The 21,966-nt window shown below is 30.1% G+C and overlaps 1 protein-coding gene across 1 annotated transcript in view; it reads left to right on the top strand.

Moving 5' to 3' along the window:
- dnajc17 (DnaJ (Hsp40) homolog, subfamily C, member 17) overlaps positions 1-21,966 on the top strand; it is a 78,893-nt gene that overhangs the window by 30,403 nt on the left and 26,524 nt on the right. Inside the window, exon 10 of the mRNA XM_051133682.1 lies at positions 1,634-1,756. Coding sequence (XP_050989639.1) covers positions 1,634-1,756 — 123 coding nt within the window. The remainder of the gene's footprint in view (positions 1-1,633; positions 1,757-21,966) is intronic.

Below are 21,966 nucleotides of genomic sequence, written 5' to 3'. Positions count from 1 at the left end.
GCAATATATGTTACACATTTCATTTTTATTATAAATTATTTTATTTAATTTTAAAATTATGGTGAATTGTATTGATCACATTAAATGACTTCCTGTGGATTTTTTTTTCTCCTTTCCCCGACTTTTCATTATTGTTATGTGTCTTTTACTTTTTTGTGTAATATTTCTCAATCGTGATTTTCATTACAGTACAAACAATGTAATATTTTTCATTATGTAAAATATAATTTCATTTGATTTACAGCTAAAATGTGACCTTTCATTCACACATACACAATAAATAAATAAATAAATAAATAAATGAATAAATAAATTTAAGTAAAGAGTAGTCTATATACGATATTTAGCATATTTAGTATATTCAATATACATTACACATCACTTTTCATTCACAAAAAAATATAAAAAACAATAAATAAATAAATAAATAAATAAGAGTCTCATTCAGTCTCATTCATTCACAAAACAAAAACAAAAATATAAATAAATAAATTTAAGCAAAGGGTCAAGTCTATTTGTATTATCATATTTAGTTCAGACAATATAAGCATAAATAATAAATATTATAAATAATTGTAATTTGTATAATTATGGTGAATTATATTGATCACATTAAATGACTTTCCGTGTGAATTTTTTTAATATATATTACACATGACCTTTCATTCACAAAAAAACAATAAAACAATAAATAAATAAATAAGAGTCTCATTCATTCATTCACAAAGAACAAAAATAATAATAAAAAAGCATAAATTTTAATAAATAGTAAAATCTATTTGTATTGTATTGTATTGTATTTTTAATATATTTAGTTTATACAATATATATTACACTTTTCATTTGTATTATAAATATATATATTTTTTTAATTATGGTGAATTATATTGATCACATTAAATGAGTTTCTATGAGATTTTTTTATTTTTAATACAATTTATTTTGATTTTTGGCTAAAATGTGACCTTTCATCCATAAAAAAGTAAATAAATAAGTGAATAAATTTAAGTAAAGTGTAAAATCTATTTGTATTATATTTTCAATTTATATTTTCAATATATTTAGTATATACAATATCCTTATATATCATTTATATTGTATTGATCACATTAAATGTGAGTTTCTGTGAGATTTTTCTTTTTTTTTGTTGCTTTTTTGTATAATATTTCTCAATGGTGATTTTCATTACAGTACAAAAATGTGAAATTTCATTTATGCAAAATATAATTTCTTTTGATTTTCATTCACACACAAAAAAAATAAAAAAATTTAAGTGATGAGTATGAGTTTTTGTGAGAGTGTCGTGACAGTCTGATGCTTGTAAAGAGCAGGAAGCCGTATGTAATAGAAAGCAGAAGCTCTGTTATTGTCCTGACTCGTGTGACTGTCTGAGATTCGGGCCTGTTGTTCAGGACGGGACTGATGTGGTTCTGCTCTACTGTGCGGTTCTCAGTTCCCATATCCCGATCCGACAAACACAGCAATTTCTTGGAAAGAACAGGCTTTGTGTTTGAGTTCAGCACATGTGTATCTGTTCATATGAATGAAAACACACATATTCAGTTATTTATTATAGAAACCTACTAGAAAAACACATTTTACAGTGTTCGATCTTCTCTGTGCTCTCAATCAGGACCTGGCGTTTAAAAACGAGAGCGGTCTGACCGGAAACCCTCTGAAAATCACATGGCTGGAAGGACAACCGGTCCCGACGTCACACGTCGACCCCGCGGCGAACGTCTTCACCGCACAACAGGTACAGCAAACCTCACCAGTGTCACAAAACAGCACAAAAACAAAGGAAAATAATCACTTTTATTTCATTTGAAGAAATCAGGCCTCTTTTACATAGTGAGATTAATCTGGACAATTAAACACATTTTCCCCAAATTCTCATTATTGTCTGGATAATTTTCACATTTTCTTAATAATGGTTTTCAGTGCATTAAAAAATTAGATCATTTTCTTCATGCAAAGTATTTCATTTGCAAAAACAGATAACTTTTTTAACGTTTTTAACAGTTTAACACCATAAAAACATAACAATAAAAATCATGAATTTAGAAAATTTGTAAAAATATATATATATATATATATATATATTTAAATATATAATTATTTATTTATTTATTTTATTTACATTTTTTTTGAGCTGAAATGTCAGAATTGTCAAATATAGTTGTGAAGAAAAAAAATTCTGAGAATTAAAAATTCAGTTTTTTATTTCACAGTAAATTCACTGTCTTTTTATTTAATGGTGGAGACAAGCTTCACTTTATTTCTCACAATTGTGAGATATAAACTCGCGAATCTGAAAAGAAAAGTCAAGCTTTCAAAATTATTATAATTTTAAACCCATACAGATTTTTTTTACATTTATTTATTATGTTTGTATATTTAATATTTAAATTATTGTATTTATTTTTATATTTTATTTACCATTAAATGTAATATTTAAATATTTATTTGCAATTTTATTACCAATATTTTGTAATACTTAGAGGGTGGGAACCAAACAACAGCAACAAAATATATAAATAAAATGAAAAATAAGCCAAAAGTGAGGTAAATAAAGATACAATATTTAAATGATCAAATAAATACATGGGGAAAAAAGCGTATTTTTATTATATATTTGTATATATTATGCATTTTGTTTATATTTTAAACATCTAGATTATTGTGAATTATATCAGTTGGATTAAATAAGTTTTTGCAAGTATATTGAGACAATCTGATGCTTTTAGAAGACAGAAGATTTTTTTTTTAAATGTTTAAATCTCGAAATTCAGTCTTTTCTTCTAATAATTGCAAGGAAAAAATCAAACTGTAAGATTAAAAAGTCACAATTACCTTGTATTTTTTTAATTTAGTGGCGGAAATAATTTTACATCGAAATTTGACCTGAAAATTCTTTACATTTTCATATGATTTACGCTATTAAATATACTTACTGTGTTAAATATGTACAATATATGATAAATATATGCAATTAATGATTTTATTCATCATTTATAAATTTTTTTATAATGCAAACAAGACAGGAAAACAACAAAAACAACAAAATATAAGTCTCTGAATGACTGAGATGCATGAAAATCATCTGAACAAGCAAACGCGGTTTAATTGAAAGGTAACGAGCACGTAAACGTGGTCAGTGCTTCTGTGCGTGAGCGTTTGTCCTCGTGTAAAGTTTAACAAAGTCTAAAGTTACCGCAGCGCTCCAGATGATTCGTATGGATTTGGCGTTCAATCTAAATAACATATTTCATGGATCCGTCAGAGGGACGTATGTAAACTCACAGGTTTGGCTGCTCGTGAGGCCCCTGAACAATGACTTCGCTGGGTTTGTTTGACTTGGAGCTCACGGCACACGCACGCGAGCCGCTCTCGACCCCCAGCGCGAGTCTCATTACGGGCCCGACACGGCAGGACGGGGAGGAGATGAGATGTGTGCGCGCGTAATGTGTGACTGGCACGAGATCCTGCGCAAAAAACAGCCCTCTTGACTTTACTGCCTCCCCCTGACCCGCTTCCCGTCTCTTCTGAACATTTCACCTCTTTATTGGCTGTTATTAGAGCAAAATCTGAGATGGATGCACGAGGAGAGCTGGGAAACGACATGTTTTAGTTGCTTTAATAATTTTGTGTCAGTTGTGAGTTTGTTGTTTAAACTAACTGTGATGAGAGAGCAGTGTTGTTATTGTTAACTAAAACTAAAAGTGTTTTAGTTAAAACAAAGTTGAAATGAAATATGAGTATTCACTTTACGTTTATGTACTAAAATCACTACAGCTTAAACCAAAATAAAAATGTAAAGCTAAAATAGAAGTTAAAAAAAATCTAACTTGGAAAATCACATAAAAAATACTAAAACCTAAAGCTAAATTAAAATACAAATATATAAAATAAAAGCTAATTCAATAAAGTCATAAATATTGATATACACTACCATTTTTTTAATGTTTTTTAATGTCTCTTCTGCTCATCAAGCCTGCATTTATTTGATCTGAAGTACAGCAAAAACAGTAAAATTTAGAAATATTTTTACTATTTAAAATAACTGCTTTCTTTTTAAATATATTTTAAAATGTAATTTATTTCTGTGATGCGCAGCTGAATTTTCAGCATCATTACTCCAGTCTTCAGTGTCACATGATCCTTCAGAAATCATTCTAATATGCTGATTTGCTGCTCAAGAAGTATTTATTATTATTATTATCAATATTTAAATCGGCTGAGTACATTTTCTCAGGGTTTTTTGATGAATAGACAGATACAAAGATCAGCATTTGTCTGAAATAAAAGATTTATGTCTTTTTGGGGAAAGAAATTATAGAAATGAATACTTTTATTTAGCAAAGATGCTTTAAATTGATCAAAAGTGATGATAAACACATTTATAATGTTACAAAAGATATTTTATTTCAGATAAATGCTGTTCTTTTGAACTTTCTATTCATTAAAGACACCTAAAAAAATCTATTTAGCTGTTTTCAACAACAACAACAATAACAATAATAATGTTTTTGATGTTAAAAATTCAGCTTTGAAATCACAGGAATAAATTACATTTTAAAGCATATTCAAATAGAAAACAGTTATTTTAAATAGTAAAAATATTTAAATACATACTTATATATATATATACACATATATACATATACACACATATATATATATATATATATATATATATATATATATATATATATATATATATATATATATATATATATCTTTTAGTGTTTATTTCTATTTAGTTTTTATTTATTAATTTAATTAATTGGTTATTTAAGTTATTTGATTAGCTAAATTAATTTGATTTTTAAAATATTTATTTATGTTCTTATTACCAGTATTTGTTTTATACTTTGAGGGTGAAAAACAAAAACAACAAAATAAATAAATAAATCAAATGAAAAATAGGATAAAACTGAGGTAATGATAAGAATAAAAACTGAAAAAGTAAACGATTTAAATGAAAATGTAAAATATATGTAAAATTTGTTTACATTTTATTAAATGTATATTAAATAAACATTGTTTTGATCAATAAATGCATATTATAAAAAATAAAAAAGCATATATATTTTTTTTTACTATATATTTGTATATATTATACATTTTGTTTATATTTTAAATGTTTAGATTAGGGTGAATTAAAATGAGAAATGTAGCTGAAATAAAGTTTTTTTTTTAATTAATTTTTTTATTTTTTTTTATTTCAGGTAGTAAAAGTGTTATGTGTGGTTTTAGTTGTAGCTAACTATAATACCCCTAGTTCTGAGTGGTTTTAGCAGGTTGTTAGGTGGTCACAAAGGTCATCTAGGATTGTTAGGTGTTTGTCAAAGTGACTGGTTTTCTATATAAAATGTGTTTTTAAAAAATAATGATACAATTGTTGTTTGAAGTTCCAATACCATATTGCTCTTGTTTTATTTTTAGTTTTTAGCTATTTTTAGTTTACTTGAGAGGGGAACTAAAAGTACTAAAAGATTCGCTAATGCATCAGCAAAGATCCATTCCTGATCCATTAGAGTCTCCATCTGTATGAATCAGCTCTGGAGAAAAGTCTCTAACCTGGACTAAATCTAATCCAGGAGCAGAACAGCTTCAGGCCTCTGGTTACATCAGTAAAGTATCGATAAAAAACACTGATACGGAAAATCAGTCCTGACTTCTGGACGTTAGACTGATGCAGGTTTGAGAAGATATTTTCTTGCATCTGTTTAATGTTCACTAGAAGCACACTACTGTTCAAAAGTTTCATCTGTGAATCCTGAAAAATAAAATATTGTGCAGCACAACTGTTTTCAACACTGCTAATAATCAAAAATGTTTGTTGAGCAGCAAATCAGCATATTAGAATGATTTCTGAAGGATCATGTGACACTGAAGACTGGAGTGATGATGCTGAAAATTCAGCTTTGATCCCAAAAATAAATTACATATTAATAGATATTTGCATAGAAAACAACTATTTTAAATTGTAATAATATTTCAGATTTTTTTAATGTATTTTTTATCAAATAAACGCAGCCTTGGTGAGCAAAAGAGACCAAAATATGCTTAGTATACGCATCTAGATGAACTGTGAACAGCAGCCTTGAAAAAAAAAAAGTTATACATTTTTGTTTGCATCAATATTTTCCATGTAAATTACACAATTTTGTGCAATGCTGTTCAAAAGCATGAATTTCTTTTATATTTTTTAATAAAATTAATATTTTAATTCCGTAAGGATGCATTAAATTGATGAAAAGTGACAGTAAAGACATTTATAATGTTACCAAATATTCCTATTTCAAATTAATGCTGTTCTTTTGAGATTTATATTCATCTGTGAATCCTGAAAAATAACATGCATCACAGTTTCCAGAAATATTTTATTGTTTTCAACATTGATAATAATCATAAATGTTTGTTGAGCAGCAAATCAGCATGTTAGAATGATTTCTGAAGGATCATGTGACACTGAAGACTGGAGTGATGATGCTGAAAATTCAGATTTTGATCACAAAAATAAATTACATTTTAATAGATATTCGCATAGAAAACAGTTATTTTCAATTGTAATAATATTTCAGATTTTTCAATGTATTTTTGACCAAATAAATGCAGCCTTGGTGAGCAGAAAAGACCAAAATGTACTTAGTATAAGCATCTAGATAAACTGTGAACAGCAGCCTTAACAAAAAGTTCAATATTTTCCAAGTAAATTACACAATTTTGTGCAGTGCTATTCAAAAGCATGTCTATATTTTATATATTTTTAATAAAATTATTATTTTAGTTTAGTAAGGATGCATTAAATTGATGAAAATTGACAGTAAAGACATTCATAATGTTACCAAATATTCCTATTTCAAATAAAAGCTATGCTTTTGAGCTTTATATTCATCTGTGAATCCTGAAAAATAACATGTATCACAGTTTCCACAAAAATATTATTGTTTTCAACATTGATAATAATCATAAAAGTTTCTTAAGCAGCAAATCAGCATATTAGAATGATTTCTGAAGGATCATGTGACACTGAAGACTGAAGTAATGATGCTGAAAATTCAGTTGCGCATCACAGAAATAAATTACATTTTAACAGATATTCACATAGAAATCAGCTATTGTAAATTATAATAATATTTAACATTTTTACTGGTTTTCCTGTATTTTTAAACATAAATGCAGCCAATTTTTGAACGTTTGTGTAAGTCATTGGTAGTTTGCAGCTTTTGAGCAAACAAGCACCAATAAAGTTATATGTTTGTTTCAGTTTTGTGCCATTAGCAGCCTTGACATCACATCTTTTAAATAAATAAAGCAGATGACATATGTAGTGAGTTGTAACTGGAGATTCTCAGCGCTCCACATTTAATGCATTTGCCTGTTAACAAACTCATTTTAATGCCCCAGGATCCTCGTTTACCTCATGGGTCCAAGTTCTGGGATTTTCCAGAATAACTTGCGTGAGTGTTTTATTAAGGGTTCTGACACTGAATTGCTTCATCGGGCTGCCGGTTTCTAAAGGCAAGTAAAGGAAAACAGGGTAATTTTCACATTTACTGCTCTTCGAGTCGTGTCACCGATCAGGGAGGTCAGATCTACCCACTGTGTTCTAGATGCACGCCAGGGTCAACTGAGACGCCGTGGAGGTCTGGCCGTACCCCTCCGATGTCTCATAATTCCTCCCGGCGGAGGAGTGGGAGCGCGGTTGCGCCATCGGTCTCTCTGAGGTGTTAAACCGCGGGCAGAATTCTGGGAAACAGCACCGCTTTAGACCAGTCGTGATCTGGTTTCAGAGTCGAGGGCCGGTCTGCAGCTGGGTTTCGCTCTGAGTTCGATGCGTTTTGTTTTCAGTTCTGTGTTATTGATGATTCTAGTCAGATATCATAGCAATGGGAGTAGAAATGAGAAATAGGTGTATAATGTGTTTGTCACTTCATTAAACAAATGAATCATTGTGTGTAGAATGTGATTCAGCACTCAGAAGACGAGAGACAACCAGATTTTGCTACAGTGTGAATGTGGATCAATAGTAGCAAGATGAAATGGAGTAAATACTTAAATTATGGCTGCACAGTTTGGTCCAAAACATGCAATTGTGATTATTTTGTTATATATTTTGATTGTCATTTGAATGACTGTATTATAAACATTTTAAAATATAATAATAATAATAATAATAATAATAATAATAATAAATATTTTTGTTATTATTATTATATTTGCTCTGTAATAGTAGAATAATAATAAATAAATAAATAATAATAATAATAATAATTATTATTATTATTATTATTATTATATAATTATTGTAATATATTATAATATAATAATAATAATAGTAGAAATAATGCTTATTATTATTATTACTAGTATAATTATTTAATAATGATAATAATAAAGATTATTATTATTATTATTATTATTATTAATAATACTTGTTGCTATTAGTGTTAATACGTTATTATTATCATGTAAAAGAATATTTTAAGAATGGAATTTAAGAAAAGAATTTAAGATGGTAGTATATTTGGGTATTGTATTGTAATGTAAAAAATTATATTTATTAATATGTATAATGTAATAATAATGGTAATAATCATAATAATGCTTATTATTATTACTGTTATTATTATTATTTAAAAGAATATTTTACCATTTAAGATGGTAGTATATTGTAAAGTTAAAAAAAAAACCTAATATTTATTAATAATTTTAATATAGTAATAATACTATTAATGCTTATTATTATTATTATTATTATTAAAAACAATAATAATGATGCTTATTATTATTATTATTATTATTATTATTATCATTATTATTATTATTACTAAATTAAAATAATAATACTTATTGTTATTAGTGTTAATACTTTTATTATTATTATTTAAAATAATCTTTTGCAATTTAAGATGGTAGTATATGTGGGTCTTGTATTGTAAAAAAGTAATTAATCCAAGATAATAAATAATATTTAATAGTAATACTATTAATAAATATTCTAAAATTTATTATTCATAATATTATTATTGCAACAACGTTTAAGTTTTTTTTTTTTTTATAATAAAAGTGTTCAACGTTATCTGCACACACATACAGTACACTCATGTAAAGCAATAACGTGTCAGATATTGATTAAATGTGTCACCTATCACATCCTGACATGTTTAATCCCAAACGGATGCGAGCAGATGTTACTGAGAGAAGCTACTGGGAACGAATCTATTAGTTTACATATCGGGAACATCGAATGAAGCCAAAAGCTGAGTGTGTGAGAGGCCTGCAGTCAGTAAAAGTAAATTGTGCAAATTACATTTCTGCTGAACAAGATGATTTCTGCTCAGTTTTGAATAAGTGGCCCATCCAAAAACTCTTATTAGTCATTTATTTCACGCTCCAGGACGTTTCACAACCGTCCGTGCCTTCATACATCACGCAAACCCTGAGAATTTATCACAGCTCGGAGCCGTGAAACCAAATCCAATCCAAATAATGTAGATTTATTGTCAGAGCTGAGCGGAGGGAACAATTAAACGTCAGACGAAGGCCAATGTTTCTACCTAAATAACTCAACAGAACAAAATCCAGCTTTGGGCTCAAGTGTGGCTCCGCTGACAGACGGAGCTGAAGATACGAGAGTGAATTATGATGATATACAAGATTCACATATGAAATATGAAAATGGGCTCAATGACAAAATAATTCTTCAAAATATACATTGATTCAAAGCAGCTTTACAAAAAAATCATGATGTCAGTGTTTATAATCTTAATATCTTCATGCATTTAGCAGCACATTAGAGCTGGATTATAATATAGTTTACATTTTGTGATGATATAAACATTCAAGCACTTGATGTTTGATGTATGTTATATATCACTTAAATTGAGTATATTTTATGTATGCAGATAAAGCTGTTTATTATTATATACGGTGTATATAATTATATAACAATGAACAATGGTAAAAATAAATATAGAAATGTATTAATTTATTAAAAAAATATATAAATATGGTTATAATTAATAATATTATTAATAATCATTTTAATATTAATTCTTAATAGTATTACTATTGAATATGTTGGATTAAAACATCTGCATAAACATAAGTAACTATAAATAATATATAACAATGAACAATTATAAAGAAATAATTGTAATAATAATAATAATAATAATAATAATTATGGGTAGCTGTATTAGTATTGGTAGTGGTGGTAGTAGTAGTAGTAGTGGTATATAAAAAGAAAAATATGAATGTTAACAATAATGTGTGTGTATATATATATATATATAATTATTGATAGTAAATTTTTTATAATAAAAATATATATTATTTTTTTATTTTTTTTAAAATTAACAATAATAATACTAATGAGTATTTGCATATTTTTTAAGTTATTATTAAATAATAAAAAGTATGAACACTGCCAATAATAAAAATTATTAAATATATATAAAAAAATAAATATAAAAAATATATATACTTTTTACTTATTCTTTCTTAATAATATATTATCTAAAAGTATCAACGGTAAAATAACATGTAATATTAAAAAAATAAATTAATTACAAAAAATAATTGTATTAATATTTTCATATTTTTAAAAAAGTTTATTATTATTATTATTATTATTATTAAATAATAATAATAAAAGTATGAACAATACCAATAATAATAAATAATATTTATTAATAATAATAATAGTAATTAGTGGTGTTAGTAGTAGTATTGGTGGTATATATTGTGTGTGTGTGTGTGTGTGTGTGTATATATATATATATATATATATATATATATATATATATATATATATATATATATATATATATATATTAGACAATGTGTAATGTTCATAATAGCACCATTCCAATTTCAGTCATAACATATGACAAAGTAATTGCATTTGCATTTTTTTGGCCAAATCATGCAGACCTAATCTAAGTATTTACTCCGTTTCATCTTGCCACCATCAATCCACGTTCACACTGCAGCTAAATGCAGTTGTCGCTCCTCTTCTGAATGTTCAAACCACCGAGACATGAGTCACGTACATCAGTGGTCAGCGTGGGACGACCAGCAGCCGATGGAACGCTCATTCGGTCGCTTCCGCAAATATATATGTCGCAAAAAGCATTGCGTAATCGCTCTTCCCAGCACATTCGCTCGTAAATCACGGCGTTCTTTCTCTCGCTGATCTACGTGTGTAGTTTGAGATAAAAGTGCAAACTCAGGGAGTCTAAAAAACGTCTGTTTTTCTTTGCTGTCAAACGCGTCGGTGTTCCTGCCAGACACAACATGAAGCAGATGGATGGGCTATTTTGGGGAGTTTGCCTTTTTCAGCCATATCTATAGAGCTTGACCGAATCCCACATTCTTCCCCAGAATAAATTGGCTCGCGCGCCGTGTTTTGCTCTTGGCAGCCCGAGGTTTGTTGGCTTTCTCCAGACGGAGGGGTTTCTGGGAAGGCCGGCGGGATCTCGTGTGCTGGATGGGCAGTTGACCCGTGTTAGCTTGTGGTGAGAACCGTGATTTTTAGATGATTTGATGCTCTTATGGGGCATATTTTCATCTGAGATGCATTTCTGTGCATTTGGAATGCTGTTCTTCTGTGTGTGTGTTTTGCTGAAGCAAAAAGTGATGTTCTTGCGCAATATTTCTGTCGTTTTCCAATACAAATATCTACACATTCGTAAATCAAGATACGTTTACTGGAGATGCACAATGGGAGATTGTCTAGTTTATGTTTAAAAGAAGATCTCCCAGATGGATTAGAAAAATGAACTTGTTTTCCTTTTGTATAAAGTTTGTTTTTCTGACCCCATTGGTAGATATTTGTTCTTGTTTTAAGCATAAACTCACTTCACTCTGATCAGTTTCTCAGGAAACAAGACCCCTCGATCTGAGAATATACTGATTCTTTCTGCAAAAGTGATATTTTGCATTGCCAAAAAAAAAAAAAAATTAATTTCTTAATATTTCTGGTCTTGTTTTCCAATATTGTATAAGATAAGAACATTCATAAATTAGGATGCATTTATGGGAGAAGCAAGCAAGCAAGATAAATTGATCAAAATGATGTAATTTTATGCTTAAAACAAGAACAAATATCTGCCAGTTGAGTCATAAATACAAAACAAAGAAAAAATTGTGAAACTTGTGTATTAAATAAATTCAGTGCACACAGACTGAAGTAGTTTCAGTCTTTGGTTCTTTTAATTGTGATGATTTTGGCTCACATTTAACAAAGAACCACCAGTTCACTCAACAATTCATCTCAACAAATTATAATACTTCATAAGTATTCATTTTTTTTGAAAAATAAAAATTTGTATACTTCTTAAGCACAAAATCTTGTGTGCACAGGCTCTGGGATGCACGTCCACGGGTTGTTCTTGAACGATTTGTTCATTTTGAATGAATCTTTAATGTGACTCGCGAAGAATAAGTCGTCTCGGGGGGTGATTCGTTCAGTCGTGCATGTGCGAAATCCTATTAGCTTCTGTACTGGAATTAGTTCACCTGTTTCGAGTCTTCGAGCTTTTCGAGTCGTTCGTTCATCTTATGGGGGTGTTGCGTGATGCTGATTTTGCTAAAATAAACAAAATGACTCAAAAAGATTCGTTTATTTTGCTGAACGAGACTCAAAGATCAGTAAAATGATCCGAACTTCAGTTTGGTCAGAAAAAACACTTGTTTTCCTGTTGAATAAAGTTGATTTTTCCTGAGTCCATTGGTAGATATTTGTTCTTGTTTTAAGCATCACTCACTTGACAGAGATAAATTTCTCTGAAAAAAAAAAAAAACTCCTTAAAGGAGAAGTCCACTTCCAAAACAACAATTCACAAATAATTTACTCACCCCCTTGTCATCCAAGATGTTCATGTCTTCCTGTCTTCAGTCGTAAAGAAATTATGGTTTTTGAGGAAAACATTTCAGGATTTTTCTCCATATAATGGACTTCAACTGTGCCCCCGATTTTGAACTTCCAAAATGTAGTTTAAATGCAGCGTCAAAGACATTTTTTTCGATAAATAAAAAATTGTATACTATTTAAGCACAAAAGCTTGTGTAGCACAGGCTCTGGGATGTGCGTCCACGGGTTGTTCTTAAACGATTCATTCATTTTGAACGTTCAGTTGCGCATGCGCAACATCCTATTTGGTTCTGTACTGGAATTAGTTCACCTGTTTCGAGTCTTCGAGTTTTTTGACTCGTTTGTTCATCTTATGGGGCTGTCACGTGACGCTGATTTTGCTAAAATTAACGAAATGACTCGAAGATTCGTTCAAGTTCATCGTCTGTGTACTCCAGCAAAAAACTCAACCTTATTTTCTCCTACAACTTCAGAATCGTCCAACACGTTGTACCTTTTGTACTTGCACTTTCTTAGTCTTTGCGCGTTCGCTTTGTAAACACTGGGTCTGTGGTTCTGCCAACCTTTCGACCTGATTCAATAGTACGTAGCGTCGTGAACGTGCATGCCAGAGTCTGTTACACAAGCTTTTGTGCTTAAAAAGTATACACATTTTTATTTTCCAAAAAAAATGAGCGATCGTTTCGCTAGATAAGACCCTTCTTCCTCGGCTGGGATCGTTTAGAGCCTTTGAAGCTGCATTTAAACTACTTTTTGGAAGTTCAGAATCGGGGACACAATTGAAGTCCATTATATCCTGAAATGTTTTCCTCAAAAACGTAATTTCTTTACGACTGAAGACAGAAAGACATCTTGGATGATAGGGGGGTGAGTAAATTATTTGTAAATTGTTGTTTTGGAAGTGGACTTCTCCTTTAAACTGAGAATATATTGATTCTTTCTGCAAAAGTGACATTTTGCATTGCAAAAACAAAATAATAATAATAAAAAAAAGTTTCTTAATTTCTTAATATTTCTAGTCTTGTTTTCCAGTACAATATATGTACATTTATGGGAGACGCAAAATGACAAAGGATAATTTAATCAAAATTAAGTCATTTTATGCTTAAAACAAGAACAAATGTCTGCCAGTGGAGATAGAAAAAAATATATATTAAAAATGACAAAATTTAAATATTACAAAAAATAAAAATCTAAACAAACTAAACTATAACTGTTACGTTATTACGATACATCAGTCTATTACTGCAGGTCTAATGAGACGAACACTCCCGCACAAAAGAGCCAAACATCTTTAAAACAGCTGATTGACACATATGACTGCATTTTCAGCAGCTGAACTCAATGTTCTGTCCACCCACGAGAGAGGAGAACCCTTATACAGGCACATGATCTCAGACACACACCACCGGAGCCGTTACACGTCCAAACTGATGCTATTTCTGCAGCCAAACACACGCATTGTTCTCCTGACAGCTGGAGAAGTGAGGGAATGTGATACTTCCACATGTGCATGAGGGTTTAAACACTGCCTGCTGAACAAACAGGCCGTCAGACAGACAACAGACACGCACATGACACGTACAGAGAGCGAAAACTGACAAGATATTACTGATGAGAAGAACTTGCAATCTGAACCAAAGCAGGTGTGATCACTTCTGCGCTGGCCAATCAGCATCCAGCAACAGAACTTTAACTAAAATTTAAAACTGAAAATTCCAAAGTGGAAATAGCCATTACCACAAAAATACCAAAAAACAAAGAACAAAATGACTAAGCTAAATTTCAAATGAAAATGGAAAATATATAAATAAATTTTTAAAAAGTATTTAAAAATGACAAAAACACAGAATAAATTTACTAAAACTAACTAAAATTCTAATAAAAAAAGGAAAAGATAATATAAATATATATATGTATATAATATATATTTATAAATTAATAAATTAAATGAAATTAAAAGTATTTAATATGTAGATATATAAAAATGACAAACACGGAATGAAATTACTATAACTACAATTCTAATGAAAATGGTAAAGATATATATATATATATATATATATATGCCTATATGTATATGTATATATATATATATATATATATATGTGTATATGTATATGTGTATATATATGTGTATATATATATATTTTTTTTTTCTTTTCTTCATAAATGTAACTGATTACAGATTATACAGTTATCTATTTATTTTTTTATATATATATATATTTATTTTTTCATAAATGACTGATTATACAGTTATTTAATTTATCTGTTTATTTTTATATTTTTCATTTTTCGTTTAAACAGATGTAGTTTATCAAAAATGACTTTCAAATGACAATAGAAAATATACAAATAAATTAAATGAAATTAAAATTATTTCATATGTAGATATTTAAAAATGACAAAAAGACAGAATTAAGACTGAAATTAATTCTGTTCAATTAAAATGAAAATGGCAAATATAATTTTTTTATAAAAAAATGTACATTATCTTATTTTTCCTAAATGTATGTGATAATATGGTTATTTTATGTATATATTTATTTTTATATTTTCCATTTTTCGTTTAAACACCACACAGACATAGAGTATCAAAAATGACAGAAAAAAAACAACAAAATTAATAAAACTTTAACTAACTTTCAAATGACAGCAGAAAATATACAAGTAAATTAAATGACATTAAAAAATATTTAATAAGTAGATATTTAAAAATGACAAAGACAGAAAATAATTCTGTATTCAATTCAAATGACAATGGCAAATATAATATTTTATAAAAACATTTTAAAATATGAACAAATTGTATTTATTTATTTATTTTTTACGTTATCTTATTTGTCCTAAATGTAAGTGATAATATACTTATTTTATTTATATATTTATTTGTATATTTTCCATTTTCATTCGAATTTTAGTTAAAGCTTTAGTCATTTTGTTCTATTTTCTTTCCCCCATTTTTGATGTGTGTGATATGTGTGTGGTCAAATAATTGATTGTCTTTAATAATAAATGTTCTTAAAATTAAATTATAAAATGGATCATTCTGGTCCTGGATGCTGAATAGCCAATGCAAAAGAAAAAAAATCTATTACCTATTTTATACCATCACTTACATTTAAGAAAAAGTTAAATAACACATTCAAAAAATCATATTCATTTTATTTCAGTTCTAATTTGAGTTATTTTAGTACTTCAAGTTAAACTAAACCAAAATGACAAAGGTTGTCTTGGCAACTAGCTAAAATAAAATAAGCTTTCCTTTTTTATTTCAGTTAATGTTTATTTCAAGTATTGAAAATGTTTTTTTATGGTTTTAGTTTTAGTTTTGCTTAACGATAATAACCCTGACGTGACATTTCTTCACCGCGCTGTGCGGCCAAGCAGCTAAAGATCTTAGGAAAAAAACAGCTAAAGTTTACAGAAAGAAAAACAGGCATCAAAAGTGAACGGGAACTGGCTGTACTTTCGAAATATGACTTATACTTTGTCTCAAGTTTGTGAGCAATGCATCTAGACCATAAAAAGCTCAATCAATCAATGCGAAAGGAGAACGAGAAGAAAAATAAACCTTGGAAGGGTTTGAAAAGCGTGGAGAAAGTCAGGAAACACGGGAATATTTCTCCGTTCACGTCAGACGGTAGACAGGGGAGATCCTCGTTATTTTATTATTGACATTAAAACAATGGACACGGTCCAGTAAGTCATAAGCAGCAACTCCTATTACCGAGCTTTGCTCGGCTGCTCAGAAGCGTAACGCACGCGATGGGCTGTTCATCATCAAAACCAGAAACACGACGCACTGCAACATGAAAGATCCCTCAGCAAAGCTCTGCCACGCAAACGTACACAAACACGCCACGTGGCTGCCAAACTACGGTCAGCGCGACAAATGACCGTGCGCCACCTCTAGCACATCTCTCAGCAAAGTATTTAGTTTTGACAGACCCAGTAAATGCATCTTGATTTAACCATGTTTACATGTTTGTGCTGCACAGGACAAAGAAAATCACGTGCAGCACATTTCCTCAGTACTTCTCAGAAACCTCCGTCCTGTTTTCATTTACTTAAGACGCAAAATTACATAAGATAACGAGGCTTGTTTTGTAAAAAATTAAGTACAAATATCTGCTAATAGACTAGCAGATTTTGTTTTAAGAATAAACTCACTTCATTTTGATTCTTCTAATCTTCTGTCATTTTGCATCTCATGTAAATGCATCTTAAAGAAGTCCACTTCCAGAACTACAATTCACAAATAATGTACTCACCCCCTTGTCATCCAAGATGTTCATGTCTTTCTGTCTTCAGTCATAAAGAAATTATGGTTTTTGAGGAAAACATTTCAGCATTTTTCTTCATATAATGGACTTGATTGGTACCCTGATTTGGAACTTCCAAAATGCTTTTAAAATCAGCTTCAAAAGTCTCTAAATGATCCCAGCCGAGGAAGAAGGGTCTTATCTAGCGAAATGATCGGTCGTTTTTTTCGAAAAAAAAAAAATTTGTATACTTTTTAAGCACAAAAGCTGGTGTAGCACAGGCTCTGGGATGTGCGTTCACGATGCTACGAATTAGTGATGGGTCGTTCTTGAACGATTCTTTCATTTTGAACGAATCTTTAATGTGACTCAGGAAGAATGAGTCGTCTCGGGGAGTCATTCGTTCAGTCGTGCAAGCACAACGTCCTATTAGGTTCTGTACTGGAATTAGTTCACCTGTTTCGAGTCTTTGGGTTTTTCGAGTGGTTCGTTCATCTTATGGGGCGTCACGTGATGAACGAACGACTCAAACCAAAAACTTGTCAGATAAGAGGTGAGGTGAGCTAATCATAGACTAAAGACCCAGGTAAACAATGAATGAATCTTTTGTGTTTCTTATAGCATTATAGTTTTGTCTTGTTTGTAGTGTGATCAACGTTTGTGTAAGCAGTAGATGTGTTAGGGAAGTAACATGTAACATTTTAATTATATTTTGCTAAAATGAATGAAATGACTCAAAAAGATTCGTTCATTTTGCTGAACGAGACTCAAAGGTCCGAGTCGGTAAAATGATCCGAACTTCCCATCACTACTACGAACCACGTCTAAGTTCATGGTCTGTGTACTCCGGCTCAAAAAGGTAGAGTATGTTGAAAAACATTCTTATTTTCTCCTACAACTTCAGAATCGTCCGACATCGTTGCACCTTTTTGTTTGTAAACAGTGTTTGACTTACTTGCACTTTCTTAGTCTTTGCGTGTTTGCTTTGTAAACACTGGGTCTGTAGTTCCACCTACGTTCCGTGTGACCTTTCGACGTGATTCAATAGTACGTTGCGTCATGGACGCGCATCCCAGAGCCTGTGCTACACCAGCTTTTGTGCTTAAAAAGTATAAAAAAAAAATTATTTTCCGAAAAAAATGAGCGATTGTTTCGCTAGATAAGACCCTTCTTCCTCGGCTGGGATTGTTTAGAGCCTTTGAAGCTGCATTTAAACTACATTTTGGAAAAAAAAAAAAAAAGTCATTATACCTTTTTCGCTCATTTTAGTTGATGTCGCGAAACAATCGAGCCAAGCTAGTAGTAGTACTGACAGTGCTGTGTAAACATGGCTGAAGACGCGAAAAGAGAAACAGATGAACCGAATCAATGGAGTCATTTATGCCGGAACTGCTCTGATTGATTCAAATTCGTGACTCGTGAGATTATGACTCTATCATTCTTTTCAAGCGATTCAGTAGCAAAAACCAGATCAGATTACTATTGATTAAAAGAGCCATTCATTTCAGTGATGGGTGAAACAGAGCTTTTTGAAGAGAGAATCAATTAAACCATTGCATTGCAAAATGATTCACTCTTTCGAGGCGTTCCAATCGGATCGCGTATTGCAAATCATTTGATTCATATCGGGATTTCAAATTGCGTATTGCGAATTGTTTGATTTAGATCTCAACTTCGGAGCGTGTATCGCAAATCGCAGCGGGTTCATAAATCATTTCGCATACTGAATTATTAAAATCAAATGATTTGCGATACGCGATTTTAAAGTCCCGATTTAAATTAAATGATTCACTATCCACGATCCCTGTTTTGAGTCCCGATCTGAAATTATATGGTTCTTCAGAGCATGGATCGTGAATCATGTGATTTAGATTTGGCATATTGAATGATTCAAATCAAATGATTCGCGATACACGGTTTTAAAGTCCCGATTTCAATTAAATGATCCGCGATCCACGGTCTGCTTTTCGAGTCCTGATCTGAAATTATATGGTTCTTCAGAGCGTGGATCGTGAATCATGTGATTTAGATTTCGCGTATTGAATGATTCAAATCAAATGATTCGCGATACGTGGTTTTAAAGTGCCGATTTAAATTAAATGATTCACACTCTGCGCTCCCGAGTCCTAATTGGAAATATGGTTCTTCAGAGCGTGGATTGTGAATCATGTCATTTAAATCTTGCGTATTGAATGATTCAAATCAAATGATTCAAATCAAATGAATCGCGATACGCGATTTTAAAGTTCCGAATTAAATGATTCACGCTCAACGCTTCGAGTCCTGATCTGAAATATGGTTCTTCAGAGTGTGGATCGTGAATCATGTGATATAGATTTGGCATATTGAATGATTCAAGTCAAATGATTCGCAACACGTTATTTTAAAGTCCCAATCTAAATCAGATTATTTCCGATCCATGCTTCAAGTCCTGATCTGAAATATGATGGTTCAGAGTTAGGATCGCAAATCATGTGATTTAGATTTTGTGTATTGAATGATTCAAATCAAATGATTCACAATACGTGATTTTAAAGTCCTGATTAAATGAAATAATTCCCAATCCACGATCCAAATTCTGATCTGAAATATGGTTCTTCAGAGCGTGGATCGCGAATTGTGTGATTTAGATCGGAACTTCAGAGCGGGTTTGCGAATCTTTAGCTTTAGTTCTGAACTTTGTAGCGCGGATCACAAATCATTCGATTCAGTTTGGGACTTCATGAATCATTTGCTTAAGATCAGGATTTCGGAGCGATTTAGCAAATCTCTTTTTCAGATTTTAAAACAGTTTTTAAACAGTAGAAAGAAAATATCAAACCATTATGGCAGCAAAGAAAAAAGAAACTATGCACTAATACAAAATTAAATATTTTTTTTTATTAATATTTTTTAATCCAATTTAGATAAAATCTATTTTAAAATCTATTTATCTATTTTTAGATATTTTTAGAATTTGAAATAGAAGACATTGTTCAATAAGTGAGATCTCTGATTGAAGTACTTAAAAATAAAAAAAGTAGTGCTTGAAAAATCCTGGAATTTAAGACAAAAAAAAAAAAATCATGTTTTGCAGTACAAAATGTCACTTTTGACAAAATTACATTTTCTGAAAAAGTTAAAATTGTTTATGCTTAAAACAAGAACAAATATCTACCAGTGGGATCAGAAAATTCAACTTCATACAAAAGGAAAACAAGATTATTTTTCTGACCCATTCGGCAGGTATTTGCTCTTATTTTAAGCATAAACTCACTTCATTTTTTATCAATTTCTCTTTTATATTATATATTTGTACTGAAAAGAAAATGATGTTGTGCAGTGCAAAATGTCACTTTTGCAGAGAGAGGAAACTGGTATTTTCATAATGACCAGATAAGTCTTGTTTTCTGAAAGGCTGATCAAAATGAATTGAGTTCATGCTCCAAGCAAGAACAAATATGTGCAAATGGGTCTGAAAAATAAACTTTATTCAAAAGGAAAACAAGTTTATTTTTCTAACCCAATGGACAGATGTGAGTTCTTGTTTGAAGCATAAACTCACTTCATTTTAATCAATTTATTTCTTAATTTCTGTCATTGTGCGTCTCCAGTAAATGTATTTCAGTTAAGGAGTGTTTAGATTTTTGTGCAGGAAAACAAAACAAAACAAAAAAAAATAAAAATAAATAATAAGAATATCATGTTTGCAGTGCAAAATTTCGCTTTTGCAGAAAGACAATCTGTGTATTTCCGTCGTTTTTCATTTGCTTTAAATAAAATAGCAAGATAATGAACGAATATCTGCAAATGGAGTCTAAAAGTTAAACTTAACTCATAAGAAAAACTTGTTTTCTGACCAAATTGGCAGGTCTTCTTTAAACCATAAACTTACTTCATTTTTATCAATTTATTTTCTTACGTGGCGTCATTTTGCATCTCAAGAAAGCATATCTTGATTGATGAACGTTTATATATTTGTGCTGGAAAACATGCCAAAAATACTAAGTAAGAAAAGCATGCTGTCAAATGTCAGACTTGCAGAGAGAGAGTCTGTGTATTCTCACAAATCTCAGCATTGTCACATTTTCAATTACTTGTATTGAATCTTTAAAGTAAAATGAAACAAAAAAGTCTTGTTTTCAGATAAACTGATCAAAACGAAGTGAGTTGTGAGTGATACTGACAGCAAGTCCCTGTCTTAATGAGTGATTCATTGAATCATTCACTCAAATGATTCATTCAAAACAGCTGATTCATTCAGAAATTAAGCCAGTGGCTGTCTTTATGAATGAATCATTGAATCATTGACTCACTCGATTCATTCAAAAACAGATTTAGTCTATGAGTCTATGGGATTTTTCCCAGTTTTAATCGTCATTTTTAGGAAAACTGTAAGTCTGATCAGTTATAAAAAATACAGCACATTCGATCAGATCACGCTGAAGATCTGGACTGAGTTTGGAGTTTGTAGAGTTAAAGCTCTAGAAGGAGATAGAGTTGATCATTTTAGTCTCAGAAGAATAATAGCTATAAGTTTAAGTCGGATTTCAGTAAGTTGGCTTTCTTTTCTTAATTGCTGTAAGCCTTATTGATTTATTAGTTCTAAATATATATAGAAAAAGATATGTTAGTTTATTATTAGTGTATATATATATTATAATAATAATTTATTGTTTAATAATTTTATTATTTAAAATAATTAAAAAAAAAACTTTAATAAAATGAATTAAATGCTTTTATTTTTATTAAAAAAAAAAAAAAAAATACCAGGCTTGGTTAGTGTTTTCTTGCACTTTATTTAAGCAATCATCACTGCATTTTAAAAAT

The sequence above is a fragment of the Labeo rohita genome, chromosome 17 (genome assembly GCF_022985175.1).
Source record: "Labeo rohita strain BAU-BD-2019 chromosome 17, IGBB_LRoh.1.0, whole genome shotgun sequence".
Classification (NCBI taxonomy): Eukaryota; Metazoa; Chordata; class Actinopteri; order Cypriniformes; family Cyprinidae; genus Labeo; species Labeo rohita.
Note: the sequence above shows the minus strand (reverse complement) of the source record. Positions and strands in the feature narration are given on the sequence as shown.